The sequence below is a fragment of the Crocodylus porosus genome, unplaced genomic scaffold, assembly GCF_001723895.1.
Source record: "Crocodylus porosus isolate Cpor-Errol unplaced genomic scaffold, CroPor_comp1, whole genome shotgun sequence".
In the NCBI taxonomy this organism is placed as follows: Eukaryota; Metazoa; Chordata; order Crocodylia; family Crocodylidae; genus Crocodylus; species Crocodylus porosus.
This window is the reverse complement of record NW_017728943.1, coordinates 84,259,000-84,280,580: the sequence shown is the minus strand read 5'-3', so window position 1 is coordinate 84,280,580 and position 21,581 is coordinate 84,259,000. Positions and strand designations below refer to the sequence as shown.

The window sequence follows — 21,581 nt, the reverse complement described above, 5'->3', positions numbered from 1 at the left end:
TTTGGGGTGGCTGCAGTCCCCCCTGTAGCCCCCTCCTAGTGCTGCTGCCACCTGCCCCGAGTTCAGCCTGCCTCATCCCCCCACTGGGAAGATCCTGGCGCAACCCCAGCCTTAGCTCGCCCCACACATATCTGGGGTACACACACACCCCCATGCTCTCCCAGACAACTGGCACGCAGCAGTGGGAGCCATTTCCCACCCCCCTTGGATGGCCCACAGCTCCATCCTTTGCTGCCTGCCCCAGCCACACTCCTCCCTCACCACAGGGGCCTTGACGTGCCCCCGCCATGCCCCTTCTCTTCCCCCTCCCCTTCCATGACAACAGACTTACCAGCTGCACACAGCTCTCAATGTTGCTGGGCTGTGCTCCTCGCCACCTACATGCTGCACTGCAGCTGCGCACAAGCATGAGCCATTTATCGGCCAAATTATCAGCCAAATCAGGCTGATTTCTGATACAGACAATCTTCTTTATATCAGTGCTGATCCAATATCGGACCGATGTATCAGTGCACCTCTACAAAAACTGAAACAACATATTAAGGCTAACAAGATTTATGCCAATCATCACTTTTCCCAACCTTTTGCATGGTCCTGTAATGTAAAAATTAATATTAAATAAAATTAAAATGCCCATATGTGGTAAAATATATCATTGGATTAAATAAAAGCAAAGGAATTAAACAACAGAGTCCTCATTGAGTGGACAGAGAGCCTGCACAGTCTAATACTTATTAAAGGTAGCCAGTAAGAATAACAACTGGAACAACTGCTTGTTTCACACAGGTTAACTCTCTATACTTTTACCAAAATTCACCTTCTTCCTGCATATTCAGAGTTCCTAATTGTGCAATGTTAGCTAACTTTCACCTAAAGGGTATAACACACCATAGTCACTTACCCCATCTAATGGTTCAATTTGGAACTGGAAGATAACTTTAAAAAAGTGAGTTTTTAGGAGTTTTTGGTATCCTATACCACTATTACAAAAACTGTTTGCTGCATATGAATAGGATTTATGATTTCCCTCCAAACAATGGCAAAATATATTTGGAGGCCTTAGCATTTCATTTGGAAAATAAAATACAAGAATTTCCTAAAACATTCTTGTTAATTTTCCCTGGAAAGGGAAATTGATAACCTTCTAAATGTTAATGAGGCAGATCATCCTGCCACCACATGCTGTTGGAGGAAAGGGAAGAGAGATTCCTGAGGTTTGCCTAATTGATTCCTGTGGACTGGCAGAAAGCTGGGACTTTACTACAGAGGCCTTATATCCCTTGGTGATTCTGGACCCTGATGGTCTCTGGAATTTAAAATGTGGGAGAGTAATTAGTGGTATTGTCAGAGCCCAACACTTCTTTGTTCGCAGACATTTTTCACAAACACAATCTCTCTCACTGACAGAGACACTTTTAATATAAAGGGTAATATTTCATTTTCACATGGTGCTAAATGCTGTTTCTGCTTTCTCCACAGTCCCTCATTTCAATCTGTCACTGCCTGTCTCTCAGAGATCCTACCTGGGTCACAATGATCTCACTGCCAAGAAAGAAAGGCTAAATGCTTACTTCAGAATCTTTCCACAGTGCTCGCTGCAGCAGCTGAGTCAGAGGAGACTTCTGAAAAACAGCACTCTCTTCTCTCCCGTGGCCATGCAGCACGCTGCTTACAGAGGAGTCACAGCCTCTGACACATCCTAACTGTGCATGCAGTGAAGCTACACCCTTAGACTTCTTTTGGAGCCCGGTTTTGAATAATTTCATAGAGATGTGCTCCCAGCTCTGTGACTTATAGCACTATCTGCAACACTGTGGCTTTATTGTTACAGCATACCAAGTATACTATGGTGTGAAGTATACCAAGTATACAAGCTTTATCCTGTCCTAGCGTGATTAATATACTGTTTTGTTTTTAAAAGTGCATCTGCTTTTCAAGTGCCAGGACACAATCAAACATGTCTGCATGATACTCATGTACTTGCAATGGTGACAGTGTGGGAGCTGGGGGTTTGGAGTCTTCAAGCCTGCCAAGGCGCAAAGTAATATGTTTGTTTCTTTCTTGGAATACAATTGAGCCTATATTGCTGGAACTGGCAGGAACATTAGTTTTTGTCTTGGGAAACCACCAGAGAGTAATAAAGCTGAGTTCCATGGAAATGTCAGATGCAGCAGGCACTTGTGTAGTTAACACTTGCAAACATACTGGAAACAAACCAAGCTATTGGTAAAAACATATGAATGCAAGCTAACTTTAAGAATTTTGGCTTAACAAAAACATGGCAAAGCATACAATAAATCAGAATGGAGGACACCTGAAAGCAAAAGATACTGCAGACCAGTACTTAATTCACATTCATTTGTACATGTGTATACACACACACACGCATGCACAAATGCCCACAAAACAACACTGACAGAAAGTAACAGATGCTGTGTGTTCTGCATTTCTGTGGCCATAGAATATACAGAAGAGTTCTGCTCCAGACATCAAATTTGAATTTTTAAAATATATGTTTCTAATCCACATATTTGCAAATATAATTTGGAAAATGTTAACAAAGTACAAATCAATGTAGTATTGCCTTCCTCAGTTTGCACAGGCAGGGTTGGACACAGGCATGGATGAACCAGGTGGCCGTCAGGAGCCCGAATGGAAAGAGGACCCAAAAATTGTCATTTTAACATTATCTCTGGTGAAGGAAGGCCTGATACTAAAAGTTCTCTGGGGGCCCCCAAAAGTCTAGATACAGTGTTGTGCACAGGGTATATAATAGTTTTCAGAGGTGCAAACAGTGCTCTTCACTGATAGTTAACTCTGAAACTTTAAGGTGTCCATTTAACTGTCAGACAGAAGGCTTTGCACCTAAAAGACTAAGTAAAGCTCACAGCCTGTGGGCCACATGCAGCCCACGATGGGTTAATTTGTGGCCCAGCCCCCTGGGCTCCCACCTGGCCACTGCTCCCCTACTGCTCTGGCTGCAAAGGAGAAGCAAGCAAAGGCTCCTGGCTCCCCTTCCCTCACCTTCTTGCCTGCACCCCCAGGGTGACCCAGAGAATGGCAGCGCAGACCACACCCCAGAAAACTCAGAAGGTAAGGACCCATGCAGAACACTCAGAAGGGGAAATACCCATGGGGGTTCACTGTAGCACTGCAGATGGGGGCAGAGGCTGAGGGGGGAGGAGTATCCATGTGAGGTGCCATGCAGCACCAGAGGGAGAGGTGGGTCGTGAAGTACAGCAGGTGAATGGGAGGGTGTATGTAGGCAGTTTGGTGCAGGAGGGCAGTGCATCTGTGTAGCAGGCACAGGAGTACCCAGCCTGCACCCAAGTGGCCCATAGCCATTTGCGAACTGGATAGCCATGGACTAAATCAGAGGTGTGTAGCATAAGCTTTCATAAGTGGCAAGCTTATTTAATCAGTAAGCACCTGCTTATGAGAGCAACTGGTGGACCACACATCACATGTAGCCCCCAAGAAGTTATATTGCTGTGCCTGAGCTCCCACCCAGCCATCATTCCCCCCATCCCACCAGCAGCCGGGGCTCAGGGGTCACCTTCCTCTGGCTTCCCCTTCCTACCCCTGCCTTAGAGGGTGGGGCAGTGCAGCATGGCACAGCCTGCAGCCCCAGCAAAATACTGTATGTGGGAGCTTGCAGCCAGGAATCTAAGGGTAAGTTGGGATTCCCAGGAAAGGAGGTGGAGCAGGGAGCTGATGTGGAGAGCAACAGTGGGGGGCACACAGAGAGCAGCAGCAGGGGTACCTAGGTGGAAGGGTGGGGCATGTGGCTCCCAGGGCCCATGGCCCCAGCTCAGGTGGCCCCCAGCCCATTTGAAGTTGGGCAGCCCTGGCTTATGCTATAGATTTAGTTTAGTGCATAAGGTACAAATCTACCCTGCCTTCTGCCTAACTGACTCTCTCATTTAATTATCAATGTTATTCTTTCCTTTGTGGTCACTTTGTCATTAAAAAAAGAAATAAATTGCAAGAGATGTGTTTATCCTACAGTCCCAACCTAGCTCCCATACACTGATCTGAAGTTGCTGTAGAATTTCTACCAGGGTTGTGCCAACTGGGAGATATTGCCCCAGAAGGTGCCTGATACTTCTGTTTCTCCCCAATGGACTGGTTTGCACAGCTGAACGCTCTCTTCCCTCAGTTGTCAGTCATGAAACTGCCATAATGTGCCACTTCTCTTCAAAACAATGTGGTGCATGCTGGGAGATGAAGCCCACCCTATACAGAAGAATGAGAGCACAAGCCACCTTGTAGTTCTCCAATCCCCCAGGGCATCACAATGGCACTTCAAAATTGGACTTTTTTTTGGTGAAAGCATCACATTTTCTAAAGCAAAAAAAATCCCCATCAGCTCTAGTCACCAATCTCAGTGACTATATTATCTTACCATGTAGCTCTCCCCTAATTAACTAAGATAATACAACATTATATGCTTATATCCAAAAAGAATCAGGAAGGTACATATATCCCTTAACCTGCTTACCAAAAGACAACATACGGCCCTTTAAATATCTTTTCTGTATTTACATATAAAGCTTCGCATTATTTATAAAACGAGTAACTAAGTTACTTTTAAAAAAAGGGGGAAAAAAGCCCACAGAGGTTTTAAGCCTTGGCTGTCGCATATAAAATATTGCTTCCATATTAGAAAGATACCTTGGGAAATAGTAAGCTCTTCAGATATATTTCCCAATTCTGATGAACCTTTTTCCCCTAGGGAAATATTTTTGTCACCCCTTTACTACCTGGAATTTTGTATTTTTCTATTCCTGTGGTTGTGTGGGAAGTACATGTGCAAAATCTCAACAAAAGTATTTTTTTTAAAAAAGTCTTTTTTTTTTTCTTTTTGCTCCTACAGTAACAACCATTTTAAAACGTAGTTACTTGCACATGCACAAGTAACTTCTGCTAGCTTTAGGAGCTAGAACACTAACTGATATTAGCAAATGTTAATCTTGGTGAAGTGGAAGTAAGATGGTGAGATAGGAAGATTCCCAATTGAAACTGGGGATGGTTATCATCCTTACCCGCATTACCTAGTTATTTGTTTTGTTCAGGAGACTGATATTTCGAGGGTACTTTTGGATCCCTAACTGCTTTTAAATTTCAGAGTGGTTTAAGGGGTGTGTGGCGAGGTGGGAGTCCCTGGCTAGCCAGAGAGCTAGTTCCCCACCTGCCTCTGGGATGCTGCCCACCTGTCTCGCCTGCTACACCTTGTTGTAATTAATTAGGTTGTTAATTAAGGCGGGAGGCTGCCTGCTGTACACCCCAGTATTGGGGGGTGGGGGGGGGCTATCTGTTGTTCCGTTCCACCCCCACACCACGGCCCAAGCCTTGTAGATGGCATCTCAGACAGCTGGCTCAACCATCCCCTTCACCCATTAGCTGTGACACCAACCATGGGACCTTCGGCTTCCATGTAATCCCTGGCCCAGTCTCAAGCCAGTAGGGACCCCGAGCTTCTTTGCTCATCATGGACGTCCCTTGTGGTAGGCCCCTGGCCCTTTTGACTCTTCCGGTCCTGGCCCCAGCATTAACCAGTCAAGTCCCTTGGTTGGGTTTACACCTCCTGCCTGCACTTAGGGATCAGGGTCCCCCATTCCCAGCTCAGGTGCTTCTGGATGCATGCCTGGCCCTGCAGGGTCACATCCCCAGCAAGCTCAGGTGCCTCCAGAAGCTTACCTGGCCTACCCTGCTCTGTTGGTATATGACCCACCCAAAGGAGAGGGCTGAGGTTAAGGCACCCCTTCTTTGCCTTTCACTGGGGTGGTAACTGGCCTGGGCTGCCAGCAGCGAACTGCCTGATTTATATCGGCAGCCATGGATCTAAAATAGCTGCAGCAATTAAGTACCTGCTGGCCACTTAGTTCAGCCCTTAAAGTGTCAGGCACCGACAGTGCCCTGCCACAGAGTGTAAAACATCTTCAAGTACCTTCTGGGTAGGCGTTCTCTACCATCTCTCTCATATCTAAATCTCTGTATGTAACCTTCAGGCTGGATTACTGCAGTGTGTGCTACACTACCTGTGTTTATGGCTGTACCTCTTTTTTTGCACAACAAATAAAAGCCACAGTAGCTAACCCTTAACATCACACAGAAGATTGCCCCATTGACCTATTTACAATAGGTCTTGTTCAGCTGTATAGGCTTCCTCGACACTGCTCAGAGTAATTCAAGATGTTGATTTTAATGTTATAAAACTTGCTGCCCTGGCAACATTTTTCTCCATCTTCTCCATTTGCTGTCATCATAATAAGTATTAGTCAGAACAGGAAAGTAAACAGACCACCACCAGAGAGAAACCCTGGCCTTAGTAAAAGCACTGCAGTTTTCTTCAGTGGAGCCACATCCTCAAGATACTGGGGCCTGGGCCTTCTCTATGGAGTACTGCCAACCAGGGAATTCTTGTGTCTGGATGATCTATCTGAAAAAACCTGGATTTGCTGCATATTATGGCGCTACACTTTTGTTCAATGTTCATCTCTGTTAGAGATCAATGTAGTAGGAACAGTTTTACTGTGTGGCATTTTGCTTTAAAAAGTTGTATTAGAAGGAGTACCCAGGCTGTGTAACTTTCTGTCATCTGGTACATTCAATAATCTAACCTCAAATATTAACTGTAGCAGGCTTTGTGGCTAACCATAGTGCACATCCAAGGCAGAAAACTTGTTGTGTAAACTAATCTGACAACAGCAGACTGTACATTGAAATTTTTCTGGTTTTTGCAGTTTGTAACCTATTCTCCCCCATCCACAGCAAAGTTTCAAAAGGTTAGGCAATGGGCTTTCTCCTAATTTCAGAAAAACATGTCAGTTTTGGGGAAAAGGGACTTCTAATATAATAAAGTAATTTTTTCTTTAACTTTACTGTGTTTTTCTAGCAGTTCTTTGTATTAAGTCAGAGCAATCACAAGCGAGATTTTGTTGAAGATTTCCCAAAAATAAAAAAGCTTTGCAACTGGTGAGTGCGAATTTTTCCACAGACTCTCTCAAAAGTTTGAAAATTCTCCATAAATTAAAATTTTGTATTCATACAAAGCAGACCTGAAATATTTATATCATTTTCTAAAAACATACTATGATTCTACTCCCACATTACAAGGGGCCGAACTAATTAAACAACTGAAGGTTACAGCTATATTTTTCACTGTCAACAGTTTCCTGAAAAGCAACGTTTTAAAATACAAGAAATCAAGCAACTTTGAAGGCTCTGTAATTTGGCTGGAAACCATCTGCAGAGAGTTAGGATGCATCTATTAATCTTGATATTATTAGCAGTTGCAAAACAGGTCTGTGGCTAAGGCTGACTTATTGGTAAAAGATGTTTTTGCTTAATTCCTTCTGCATAGTGCCCACTGACAAATTTAATTTGAAGACAAATACTGGCCACAGGCCCAGCTGCTGGTAAAAAAACTGAATAACTCTGGTATGGGTATTCTTTTGTCTTAAAAAAATGATCTTCTCCATTTGTATATCAGATGGCTCTTACAGGCAGCCTGATGGCGAAACACAGGACGTTTTTGAAGAAGCAGATGCAAAAAAGAAGGGAAAATACGTGAGAAAATGCTATAGCATTTCTACATTAGAAAGATTTTGCTGGTAAAGCTACATCAGCAAATGCTCTTAGGAAAAATAGAGCTTCCATGGGCAAAAGCATTCTTTTCCCAAGTGAAAGGAAATGTACTGACAAAACAAACTTTTTTTGCTGGTAAAATGGAATGCATACCAGTGCCTTTCTGGCACCACTATGTCAGGGAAGGTTGTGATTGAACCTTATTTGTGATGTGAATGCAGCCCTTAAATATTAGGAATAAGCTTCTAAAACTTTGAAAGAACACTGTAGTCCTAGGCAGCAGTACTACTGAACAGGATCGGAAGGCTACCATGGATGAGAAACTGCCCAAGCCAAAAACCAGGAAATTTCATTCTGAAACATATTTGCAGAAATGTCATGCATGAGATATGTAAGTTAATTATTCTGCTTTCCCTGATGTTATTTAGGACTTAGCTAGAGTATGGCATGGATTTTGGGCATGCCACTTTAAGAAAGATGTAGATGAAAGAGAGTGTCCCCAAGGAACACAAAAAAAATTATAAGGATTTAGCCAACACGACCTATTGAAGGTATCGAATTTGTTTAGTCTAGGAAAGACAGAAAGATGCAATAACAAGTCTTTAAATAAGTTGAAGGTTATATAACCTGTTGTGATCTTGTTGAATTCTTTACAAAATAAAAATTGCTGTTATTTTTCCACAGTCAAAAAAACAAGGGAAAACTAAGAGCTGGCATTTTCTGAGGAGTACCTTGAATCTAACAAGTCTTGAATCTTAAGTCTAACCCTGAGTTTAGAGACCACTGCTCTAGAATCTAGAGCTTGGTCAGTAGAAACCAGTCAATGACATAGTAGTGCTGGAATGATGGCATGGCTGTGATGATCGAGGAAATATGACAGAGGCAAGAATTTTAGGGTGATATCTTTTATAGCACCAACTGTGTAGTTGGCAGATATCTTAGACAAGCTTTCAGGCAAAAGATACCCTTCCTCAGGTCTGGGGAAGATGCAGACTGCTTCAGCTAAGTAGCAAATAGAACACCATCCTGTGTGAAACTCCATATGTAAATAAAAACAGGCTGCAAAATTATTTTTTTAACTAAAAAATAAATAATTTTTTTAAAAAAAGGAATGGAAGTGGCATGCAAAATAAAAGCAGACAGACATTATCAGAAGTAGCTAAAAGACAAGATAAGTGCAGTAGAAAGGATAACCTGACTAGTAGAAAAGCAAGACCATTCAAGATGGAAGAAAGCCATTTTCCCTTTTGGAGTGCTACAAGATTAGCAGAGAATGTACATAAAGTGTAAGAAGCCATAAAGTCAATGTCATTGTTTAATCCCTCGTATTTAGTGTCCAATAAGATTATACATTTTTGTTTCCAGGCCTGTCTTCTGAAGGCATTCCAGGGTAGATTACCCTGGAACATGAAGATTGTGAAATCAGAAATAGATCTTCTGTGAAAAGTGTTCTCCTACCCACATTCATGTCTCTGTCATTTAACTGGTCTCTGTGGCCACAGGGGGCAGGATGAGAAATACTCATAAAATGATAAAAAGGTTGTAAATTTAGGCTGGATATTAGGAAGAACTTTCTACTTATGAAGGTGCTTAAACATTGGAACAGATACCTAAAGAGGTAATGGAATCTACATTCTTGCATATTTTTAAGAGTAGGTTAGAAAAACACATGAGTGACTGGAATGGTTTAGAGAGGAATGATCCTTCCTTAAGTAGGGGGTTGGACTTGGTGATCTATTAAGATCCTTTCCAGCCCTATATTTCTAGGACTCTTATAAAGTCATAGGTGAAAAAGAAATGCATTTTAAAATATAAAACTATAGAAAATATCTGCAAACACAGAATGTAATGGCTGATGATTCCCTGTGTGGCACTTCTCACAAGGAACACAAATACTTACATCTCTTATTGATTGAATTCAGTAACTTAAACTGAACCTGGAAATCAGTTGGCAGTAGTGCTGACCACAAAGAACAGATGTAATAAGTCACTTAAGAGATCAACTCTCTCTGTGTGATTTGATGACAGCTGAGATCAGTGCAAGACTAAAACAAATGATTCCTCTCTTTTAAATAGCAATGGGTTGGCAGTGTAGCTTTTCAAGTGAGGGGTTCTTAAATCCAGAGTATGCTTCCACCTTTGTTCCACCAAAATCCAAATGTTTTGACCTTCTGTTAATTCTGCAAGACCTGCCTGTCCTCACAGCTTCTTTTGTTATATTGTAGAGGAAAAATTAACATTTGGGAATAATGGTGAAAATGTCTTCATTTGGGGATCCGGAAGGAGTTTTAATTTTTTATAGGCATTCACCCAATTTAAGTCCTACACCAACAGAATTACATTACACATGGAGGTTTCACGTGGTATACTAAGTATTTCACAAACTATTTTAATGTAATTATTAGCTGCAACTTCATAACGCTGTGTAAATAACCATATCAAATAACAAAAAATGAACTGATAATTGATCCAATCAATCATCTACAACAGTAAAGTATGGAGCCTGCAGTGATGGGTCTACAGCTGATTTTAGCTGGTGGGAGGGTGGGGTGTTGTTTGATTTATTGGTGAAGAGATATAACTCTCAGAGAACACTAATCTAAACATTATTTTTCCATTATGCAAACTTACCACTGGTGACTTTCAGCACTCATGGCATCCAACTGAATAGCTTTTCCAGCACTAATTTTTCCTGTAAAAAGGAAAAAAGATACTCTAAAGGATTTATTGTACTTTTCTTCATCTTAGAACTAAGCAGTTAGATAATATACTGTAGATATAAAGCAAAGTTCAGTCTTTCCACATAAACATTAAGAAAGGTTTCATAACATTATGGATTCATAACACTTGCATAGAATTGTTATACTTTCCCTATTAGAAGGTATTTCAATTCAGATGCAATCAAGACAGTTTCAACTAAGTTCTGCTTTTGACTGAAAAATACAAAAATTAAGGGAGTTAACCAAATTTACACTCTTGAGTAAGGAGTCTAGATGATAAAATTAATGTTTCCAGAGGTTCAGCTGTAACCAATTAAGCCACATGGTCCTTTCTGTATTACAAATTAACTTTATAAAAACAAAGGGAAACATAAATAGCCCTCCAACCAGCTGGAATGAAAAAACACAAGTTATTGCCAAATCCCCTTTAAAAGCAATTCTCTCTGCACCACTTCCAAAAGAAAAAAATGAAAAATACTGCAAGAAACTTTACGGTTCAGAATTCCCCCAGCTGTTTCACGATTCATAAATAACTCAGAAGACTATGATGCGACACTGCTGATTACCTGGGTATCTAGCAAGCACTCTGTACTCCTCCGCTCCTTCAGAGATTTCCATGCCATACTAATTTTGCCCTGCTTAAATATTCTTCCACTTAGTACACACTCTCTGCCACTGAGGCAGGATACCCTCTTCTGACTCAGTCCAGCACTTCTTATGTTCTTATTATGATCTCTTATCAACTAATATGAAAACTAATCATAAGCAGCAGCAAAGAAACGATGACCCGGGCACATTGTTACAAATGTATTATCTATTTCTAAAATTCCACAGTGTGCTAGTATGCTAGTCACTTCTGATACAAAGAAGAGATTACCCTAACACCAAGGAGGTCACAGTGGACACGCAGCTATGTCAACAAACGAGCAGGGAAACAAAGAGAATAATTATATGAAAAGGTCATATTAGTCATAGCCAAATTACTTTTGACACAAAATAATTACTATAAGAAAGTTACTAACTGATGTTAAGACAGAGATGATTCTCCAGAAAGACTTGAAAGTACAGAGAGATCCTTGCGGACTCTCCCAGGAAGATCATGCCATAATAAAAGGAACATGAAATAAGGCATTTGTGCGAGAAACTGACAAACAGGTGTTCAAAGCTGACATCACTGGAAGAGCAGAGGGATTTGATGGAAGTCCATGAACAAAACAAAGGTAGGTGAGTAGAGAAAGGCAGAGTCCAAAAATAAGCAAATAGGGCCATAAAGGCAGTAAACAGAAGTTTAAATGTGATGCTGTAGAGCAGGGGTTCCCAAACACCAGGCCACGGCCTGCTACCGGGCTATGGCGGGTTGGCTGCTGGGTCATAGCACAAGCACCCACTCAGACCCCCGTCTGTCTGCCCCGGTGAGCAGCTTCCAGGGTCACAACTAAGATTCTAGGGCTAAAGTTGGGTGGTAGGGGAGCCCTGGGCAGAAGGTAGCTAGGTCCGCATGCCCTGTCCCACTCCTGCTGGGCTACGTTAAAAAAAAAGGTTGGGAACCACTGCTGTAGAGAAGAAGAAAGTCAGATGAAGGAGTAAATGTTCTTCAGGAGACAGCCAAGGGGGGTTATTTTAATGGCAGTGTGTTGTAGAGATTGGAAGACAGTAATGTGAATATCAGAGGCAAAAGAGGAGTATTTTGCTGTAGTCAGGATGAAAAGGGCTTAAGCGAGAACTTTCAGACTTGGCAAGGAAGATTCTAGAGACTGGACAAGTAGCAGCTGGAGCTGGACATAACTTGAATGTGCAGGACACGGGAGAGAGAGCAGATGAGAATGACCCCAAAGTGAAGACTTCAGTGATGAAAGGGATGGCAGAATTTTCTAAACTGACAGAGGAAAGGAGATGTGGAGAAGAAATATCAGAAATTCAATTCTGACCATGCTCAGATAAAACTGACGACAGGACATCAAGAAGAAGACATTACAGAGACAGGCTGAGACACAACAGATGAAGCATGTTCAGCTCTGTCATTCCTTAGAATGCTTCTGAAGTACAGTGTTCACAGGCTCAAGAGAGCACCAGGTTTGACCTTCATCACACACAGAGGGAGTTACTGTGGTGTGGAGCTTCAGTCAGAGGAAGGAAACACTGGACCCTCCCTTTTGCTCTGAAGGGAAAAAAAATCTTGGCTTTGTTTTCATATTTAGTTGTTATCACGCAATTTTTTAAAATGTCATGTCAGTATGATTCTTATTAAAGTAAGAGGTCTACAGCACTGATTGGAGCCAACGTACTCAAATCATTACTGGCAAGAACCCTGCTAAACAAATTCTGGACCTCTCCTGAATCAAGGGTAACAAAGTAACTGATGCCAAACTACAAACTATTTGCATTAAGGTCAAAGCACCATCATTATAAAACCAGATTGTAAAACCGGTTGGACTAAAAGACTTTGGGGAAAATGCCACTAACAGTAAACGCCTTTCTACCACCATCAAAATTCATTTTCTTGAAGGAGGTTTTTTTCTACTCCACCTACCATTTGCAACATATTTCTTCTTTTCTTCGACATCAGTAGTCATCTCGAACATATCCCCGTAAGCTCGTGCCAGTCTCCAAAGAAACCTTGCATGTTTCCCATACTGTAAGGAGAGAAAGGAACCAGATATATTAGATTTTGGACCACTAATTTGACCATAAACATAATTTACATTAAAAATATAGGAAAAATATAGGAAAACTTGGTGGAAAACACACATATAAAACTTTTATTTTATGAAGCAGCCTTTCAGAACTGTTCATTTTTACAAATAAAAAGTTAATCTAATAAATTGCGTAATGCAAACATTTAATAGGTTATTTTCTTTTATACATAAAACAAGCAGCATTAACTCACAACCAGTAAATATCACAGCTGCTGCCATGGACAGACAAAACAATTACGTTGCTATAAAGAGTAAGGGGTACTTTCCACATACAGGTACATGTCAGATGATCTAGTGTAACTGTTTAGTCTGGCTACTTAATCTCTGGAGTAAGTGAAGTAAAACTTTGGTCATTTACCCCAAATTAAAAATCATGGCTGTTTAGCTTTCAGTTACCACAGAACAGATAGACAAACAAGTTACAGTAGATTTAGTGGAACCATGGTAAGGCCTCTGCCTGCTTTTAATACAGCATAGTTGTTCATCTGTCTATATTTCCAGCAAGAAAGATATTTCCTTCACTTAAATGAAGAATATCATCAGAACCATTAATATCTGTCAGATCAAAAGAAACTATTAACCACAGCATTGATTACTATACAGAAAAGGCTCACCAGAAATTTGTTGTGCACAAGGGCTGAAGGGTCAAGCTTAACTAAAGAAGTTCTAGAGCACAGAACAGAAAATGATTAACTTTCCTTGTTTTATTTTTCAAACCATCCTCTCAATGTTAAGAGATTATCATATACTTCCTACTGCACTTTATATGATGCTTTTAAAAACTGCACAAAAATAACAACTCTTTATTTAGCTTTACAGAGAGGCTCAGTTTATAAAACTATCATGAGGCACAGACCTCAGTGGATTTGTCTTTGCAAATTTTCACTGTGCCATTTATATAAACCCTTGTTAAACACCTTTACAATTCTGATGGTTTGATCCTTATTTAAGTCAATATAGGAGTTTTCCATGCAGATAAAATTTAAATCAGAAAGAATTGTTTCAACCCTCGAAAGTCTGTGACAAGTCTCTTCATGAAGAGCTTTTACTATATAGAGCTTTTATTCAGTTTAACCTGGGTAAAACAGAAAACACTTAAGCCTTACCGCTACGTTAATAAAAGATTGAAGATCTTTCAAAGAATTTGAAGGACATCTTTTGAAGGACATATGAAAAAGTAATCTATATTTTAGATGTCCCTACTCCTTACATTTCAAAGAGTTCAAAGGATGACATGTACAGTTCTGAACCCAAGACAGCACTATGAAACTAGTGTTGGGACACTTATCACTTAATACCTGTTCCTTTTTCTCAAGTAACAGCCTGAAGCTCTTCTTTTTATCATCAACTGAACCACAATGCAAACGGTCCACATTCTGTAGAAGATTTGCTAATTTTGTTTCTTCTTCTGATCTCACAACAGTGGCTCCAGATGAAATAACACTGCCCTTTTCTTCTTCAGATTCTCCTTCAGTGTCAGTGTGAGCTGTAATATAACTAAAACACAGAAACAATCATTACCTATTCTAAAAATACCAACAAAATGTCACTGGACACTGTAACTAACAATTTTTGTCATTTTCCCAGCTTTAAAGATATTTGGCTATGTTCAGGGTAAGTTTGTGTTCATATTCTAAACTGAACACTATCACTAACACAGAACCACAGTTAAGTTTCATAAAGATTCTTGCTGGATTTTTTTTATGAGCCTGCAGAACACAATTCCTAATCAGAAACAGATATAGTCTAGTGCAGGGGTTGGCAACCTACAGCCAATCTGGCCCACAGAGTCATTGGATCCAGCCTGTAGAGCACAGGCTTCAGCAATGGTTGGTGGAAGAAGGCTTTGCATGTACTGTCACACTGCAGCTGGACACTTCACGCATGCCATGCTATGGCTGGGCAGCAGAGAGAAGCAGCAGTGGCTGGGTCCTAACTCCAACCTGCCTACGGCATGAGCTGGGTCATTCTGACCTACTGCTGGAAAATGCTGCCAACCCCTGAACTCCTAACTAAGCACTATCCACTAGACCAGGAATTTTGAGAATTCTAAATCTGTTTTTAATAATAGCTGTTTGGCCTAGAACAAATCATCTGGTTCCCTGGCTGTGAAAAGGAGGTGAAAATACTAACCAACCATATAGGAATGTTGCACAAATACAAAATGTTTTAAAGATAACAAATGCTATTTGCCTGCTAAGTAATATGATTAGTGCAATTAATATATCTGTGCATTCAAAAAATTGGATTATATGACCCTGTAAAAGGTCAAATTAATTATACCAGTTAGTTGATTCTACTGAAGGAGCCCTGAACAAAACATAATTAATGAAGAATGCAACAGATAAGCAAGTACTTTAATTTACTGAAGTACTAAGGACCCAGGAGATACTAGTGACTGATGCCAATGGATGTTCAGAACCCTTGACAGTGTAGCTATTTACTTAGGTGGGTAAATACAAACAAGAAAATCTAACATTTTGTACTCTTTTTGGAAAAAACTAACAACTTGTGCTTAAGAAACAATCTTTAGATATAATACTTTAAAATGTATTTGCTACCAAACAGAAAACTCTCCAAAACATTACCACAAGCAGAAAAAGCACAAAAGTACTTTTTAAACATTTATTGTACAAGAGACTATGTAAATATTAGTAGAAACCACAACGGGCAGTGTAGACAGCACTTTGAGTATAACACTTATTTCTTCAATGAACACTGGGTGCATCTACATGTGCTATTAATGCACAGTAAACTTACTGCACATTAAAAAAGGAGCATTAAATTGCCACTGGGGGAAGGGTCTACATGTGTGCTAGCTTGGGAGCAAATGTTCTTCCAGCTGAAGCAGATGATATCAGGGATGGTCCTGCTTCCCTGCCTTGCTCTGATATTAGGGCAGACCCCAATCCCCATGTGGGTGGAGAGAGCTGTCCCAGCAGCTGAGACTGCTGCATCCCAGCTATATGCAGATCAGACCCAATCCCCATGTGGCCAGGAGAGGTGCCCCAAGGGGGACACTGCCTGGCAGCCAAGTGGGGATTGGTCTGAGTAGGTATGCCTCTCCCAGTCATGTGGGGATCAGGACCCTTCCAATTCCCATGCGACTGCCAGGCAGCATCCCCTCCCAGTCACACTGGGATTGGGTCCCGACCCGATCCCTGCTCAGCTGGGATGCAGCAGTCCTGGCTTCCAGGACAGCTCTCCCAGCCATGTGGGGATTAGGACAGTCCTGATCCCCATGTGGCAGGGAGACAGCTCCTGCCACATGAGGCTTAGCCAGGCAGCAGTGGGCCCCCTGCTGCCTGAGCTGCCTGGGAGCAAATTGCTCCTGGCCAGCAGCTACCTGTGCACTACTATGCAGTAGCTAATGCACAGTTAATTTACTACCTGTATTTTCAGGTAGTAGATAACTTCACATTAGCCTATTTTACTGTGCAGTAGCCTAGTGAACTGTTTAATAGTGACACTTTACCATGCAGTAGATTAGTCTACTGCACAATAAAGCGTCTTGTGTAAACACATCCACTGTGTACTTCCATGTACCTATTAAAACCTTGTATAACAAGCAGCAGAAAAAGTTAGGAGCTAGAAAATGTCAAAGCAGAAATAATTGAACAGTAAATGTAATTGGAACTATAAGTTCCTGCATAATATTGTGAACAATAAAACTAGATTTAAGAGTTACTCAGCATGACATCATATACGTCCTACAGTTTAAATAAGTTTTATGTACAAAAAAGAATTGATTTTTCAAGGTCCTGGTCACCCAATTAAGGGCAAGAAGTGGAAATATGTCTTCACTTCTTTAAAAAACATTTTTGGTTCTAAGAACTTTGTCTTTCCTGAGACATGGACAATTGTAACAAGAAAAATGTGCTGAGCTGCATGCAAGCCACTCAAAGCTAGTACCACCAGAGAACTCCAAAAGGGTGATGTATAAACCTGCCACTACTAAATATGAAATGCAGATAGGTCATATGATAAATGCATTCAGAGCTTCATTTGGAAATAACTGTTTCACAGCTGAGTAATATTTTCTTGTGGTTATTCTAAGATTGAATAAATTTCATCAAGAACATAAAAACATCAAGGAAGAATAACGTCCTAAAGTCAGAGCATACTGCATGAATCCATATAACATCTTTCACATGCCACTCCCTGGTGTGTATTAGAGGAAGGGGAAGAGGGCAAGATACAGAAGGCTGGAAAAGAATCAGGAATATGCACATCATTTCCTTTGGACTCAAAAAGTTGTCAAGAAAAAAAATCACTCTCTTAGGCTATATTAATATTGACATGCACAATATCTCCATCTCCATTCCTTGCATTTGTGCACCCTTACACAAGTTATATATAGAGGAGAGGTGCACTGATGTATCAGTCCATATCAGATCTGCACCAATAAAAGGAAAATTGACATTACTGGCAATTGGCTTTTTTTGAGTTGTGTAGCCAATAACATCACTGATAAATGCCATGGGCAAGCATGCAGCCTGGTAACTTGGAGAGCAGTGTCCAGCCAGTAAGTTTGTGGGGGGGGGGGATAAGGGAAAGTGAGGGTGGGGGGCAGATCGAGGCCCACCTAGTATGGGAGTGGAGTTGGGGCTGGGGCTGGGGCTGAGGCTGCCCAGCTGGGGCAGAGTGGGGCATGAAGGTTATAAAAAGTTCTTGTCTGCTATAGGCAAAAAAAGAAGTAGGAAAATCTTGTACCTGTAAAGTGAGTTAATGACTGGAATAGATTATGAAGGGAGGCTGTGGAATCTTTATCATAGTAGATTTTAAAGAACATACTGGACAAAACCAGTCAGGAAAGGTTTAGGTATAACTGGATCCTGTTTTGGGAAAAGGGGATGGACTAGCCAACTTCTAGAGGACACTTCCAGACCTAATTTGTATGTTCCCTACAATTTGGGAACACACAAATTTGGGTATTATATGACTATTCTGGTTTTTTTTAAAAGGGGTCATGAAGCAATGAGGTGATTGACCAAGGAGCTTGGAACCTATACAACTGTCAGAAGGGAAGGCTGATCTACAATCCAAAGTATAGAACTTTTAAAATCTTCTCCTGGCTTGAGGCTTACATCATTTTCTGATAAAGGCACAGAAATTAGTTGTCCCAAAACCATATATCTCAAAGAGAACACAATCTATGGTTCTGATCCCATGAAGAGTTATGTGCATTTAACTTTATCCATGTTAGTAGCTCTCACTAAAATGAATGTCCACAGGGTTACTTGAGTACATGGTTAGGCATCAGTTTAATCATTTACAGGGCTTGAGTCAAAAGTACGCTCGAGCCTAAAGGCCCATCAGGCAAGCTTGGTTAAGAAACTTTGGTGTCTATGCGAACAGCATACAAGGGAGCAATACAGCTAGCCTCATGTCCAGCCACCACTGACTCCCAAGCCTAAAAGATTATGTACTCATTTACAGCTAGATCAACTAGCAGCTTTTGGCAAGCTTTTGGCAAGAATCTGGAAGGAGGCTTCAAATGTTTTCTGGAACACAGAAGACCACCTCTGCTGCTCTGCCTCATGACCCCAAATCGCAGGACTGGGGACCAAGATCTATTATTTTTTGTTTTAAATTACTTAGGAATTTACTCATTAGCTAATCTCCTCCCTATCTCTCTTATATATTAAATATTTTCAGTATGAAAGCATTACCCACAAAGAAGAGAATGCAGATTTTCAAAATGAACTAATAAATAAAGATATTTTCTCATGAAACTTAGATTAGCTGTAATTCATCAGTCTGAATCACAGCCAGTTCTACCTCAAGGAGGGGAACTGCTCCAATTGTTAAATGACAAAGTAAGACCACAGAAGACATGACATGCATGAAATATAATAAAAGGAGCCAGACTGCCGATTTCAACAATGGAAGTTAGCAGGCTTTTGCGGGATACTTGCTCTAAAATTATATGCATGTTACAAGGTTTCATGCTACGACTTGACTGCATACAGTAGATACACATGTTGTAATAGATCCAAAAGAGACTAAATATAAAGAAAAGTCTCCTTAAAAAAAAGATGAAGATTCATTATGGTTTTCTGAAAGTGTCATATAACTAATATGACAGCTCCTAGGCAACTTACTTGATTTTAGCCTGCAAAAGGTTGTATCAAACAATAAAAGGAAAACCATTAAATAACTGAGTATAAGACCTGCCATAAATGTAGTAACCAATCTTTAATAAAATATATATGCAACCCGATATTCATATTTTCTTATGTACCTCTTGAAATGAAAAAATGTGTTTTAATTGTGCCTGTTTTTGACAGCAATTATCACTCAAGTGTACGTCTTTGCAAGGGTTTTTATAAATGAGGATTTCTAGGAGTATAATGTGACTTTTGCTTACTTGTACAAGCAGTTAAAAACTGGTTGTGAACTGCAGGGTGGAATAAGGGTAATAACAGAACGTCCTGGTAGTCAGGGATCAGAGACAATGTATACATTGATTATTTGGAAGAGTCAACACACAGTGAGCCAATGGCATTTTCTGATAAGAACAAAGTTGGCTGGTTGGGAATACTTTTGTGGGGGTTATTAAAAACCAAAAAAAGATTCTGAGAAACAACAGAAGGACTTAAATGCAGTGGGCATTTAGGCAATACACTAGCAGATGTAACACTCCTAAATATAGTGAAACATCAATACATTCATTAGTTTACTTTTGTAGGCAGGGTCTTGTCTCTTATGCTGCCTAATAAGAATCAGTCTAAGGATGAACTGTGATACTGAAGGATTCTCTGAGGGGAAAAAAAAAACAAGAAAGATCATGGATAGCTCAAGGAAAAAGTCAACACAAATGAAAAATCTCATTTAAAATGCAAGTACAATTCTACAATGCTTGAAGGGAAAGTTCCAATGATTCTTTTTAAAATACCAGTAACAAAAATTACTGGAATTAGTTTTTAAAACAAAATAAAATATATAATGCAGCATCATATTTAATAATGAAAACAGGAAATCTTAATTTTTCCACAAGGGATACCACTGTCTCTATGAGCAGCAAGTACTTGGGAAGAACTACTTTCCCATTAATTTAAGGGAGGAAAAACACCTGAAAAATAAGAATGCTGGTTGGCTTCACAAAGGACTGTTCAAAGATCTAAAGATGTACCAGAACCTGAACTGGAGCTGAAAAAGAGCAGGCTTTCAAACCAGAATATTCAGATGAGTTTTACTCTGAAAAGTTAAAGGCAGAAAAAAAATCCCCTCAAAAAACAAGCCCCCCAAGCTTTTCCCCTCCCCCAGACCTCTTCAGCATATATTGACAACATTTTATAGAAGCAGGACATAGTCTTAAATAGAGTTTAGGTTATGGTTATATGGGATGGTTTGGATAGGGGTGATCCTTATTTAGGCAAGGGGTTGGATTGAGGATAATGATGATAACATAAAGACTCTCTCTACACCCTGTCTTATCAGTTGGACACAATTAAAGTACAGCGGCAATAAAACTTTAATCATTCTCATGTATAGAGCAGCCTGTTATTTTTCACTTCACTATATAAACTAAGAATAGAAAGACCGCTTACAGTCTATCAGAAGCAATAGTTAAATACATATAGATGGGAGAGCACAAGGAAATATTGCAACAGTTTTGGTTTTTGGAGCTTGCAAACTATTAAGCCGTAGGATGGAAACAGGGCTAGAGTCCGGGCTGGCTCATGGTATTTTGATCAAACAAGAAACCTCTAAGAAACTGGAAATGTATAGTAAGAATTTTGTTTTAGGATACCTGTTGACTGGTTTTGCCTAAAACTTGGTGTTGGTGAACTTTCTTTCCATGGTAAGCATAGACATGCTTTTAAAAATACATCCAAAAGAAGCACAAATAGTTTCAGAAATTCAGAAAACTCCCAAATAGATCATAAAACTGGTCTTTCTTTAGATCATGGACAATATTCCTGGGTAACATTTTTGCAAGCTGTTTGCCTACAACAGCCAGACTCTCACGTACTTCTCTGTGAGTATCTTTCAACACCCAACCTCAGAAATATTTGATTTCTTCTGATTTTCCTGTACAGAGTTGACAGTGGGATTCCTCTGCCTCCTCTCTAATAACACTGCATCAGTGTATCCAAGACAGATTTTGCAATCATTCCTTTGGACAGGTAGCTCCATAACACAACCTGCCTCCTCTGCTGATCCTTCTTAAGTGGCTTGTGATTTCAAAGACCAAGATCTTTGAACAGTTGGTTGGGTGTCAAAGATATTCTGACAGGAGTAAAAAAATCTATACATAAAAATTAAATAAAATGACAATAACTACAACACCAACAATAGGAAAAACCTAAAGAACAAGACAATCAGGATGCTATTGCTCAGGACACAAACGAGTTATTTTGTGGACAGCCTGAGTTAATCCAAAAACAGTGACAGAATGTGAGAGTAGCCATGTCTGATCTGAGTATTTGTGTTTAATTTATTTATATCAAATGAGATTGGTAATCATAATACTGAGTTATTTGCATAAAAAAGTTGCACTGTGCATATTACTACTCTATCCTGCTTTTGATACGATCTTTTCTCCTTTGTAGTTTCATAGTTTCATAGT

At 40.3% G+C, this 21,581-nt stretch overlaps 1 protein-coding gene across 3 annotated transcripts in view; it reads right to left on the bottom strand.

Annotated features, from left to right (window-relative positions):
* The window catches only part of RMDN2 (regulator of microtubule dynamics 2), a 68,636-nt gene that overhangs the window by 43,833 nt on the left and 3,222 nt on the right, over nt 1-21,581 (bottom strand). For all 3 annotated transcript variants that reach the window (XM_019549716.1, XM_019549717.1, XM_019549719.1), the window contains exons 2-4: nt 14,305-14,503; nt 12,841-12,943; nt 10,222-10,282 (exon numbers count right to left, since the gene is read on the bottom strand). In XM_019549716.1, coding sequence (XP_019405261.1) covers nt 10,222-10,282; nt 12,841-12,943; nt 14,305-14,503 — 363 coding nt within the window. The remainder of the gene's footprint in view (nt 1-10,221; nt 10,283-12,840; nt 12,944-14,304; nt 14,504-21,581) is intronic.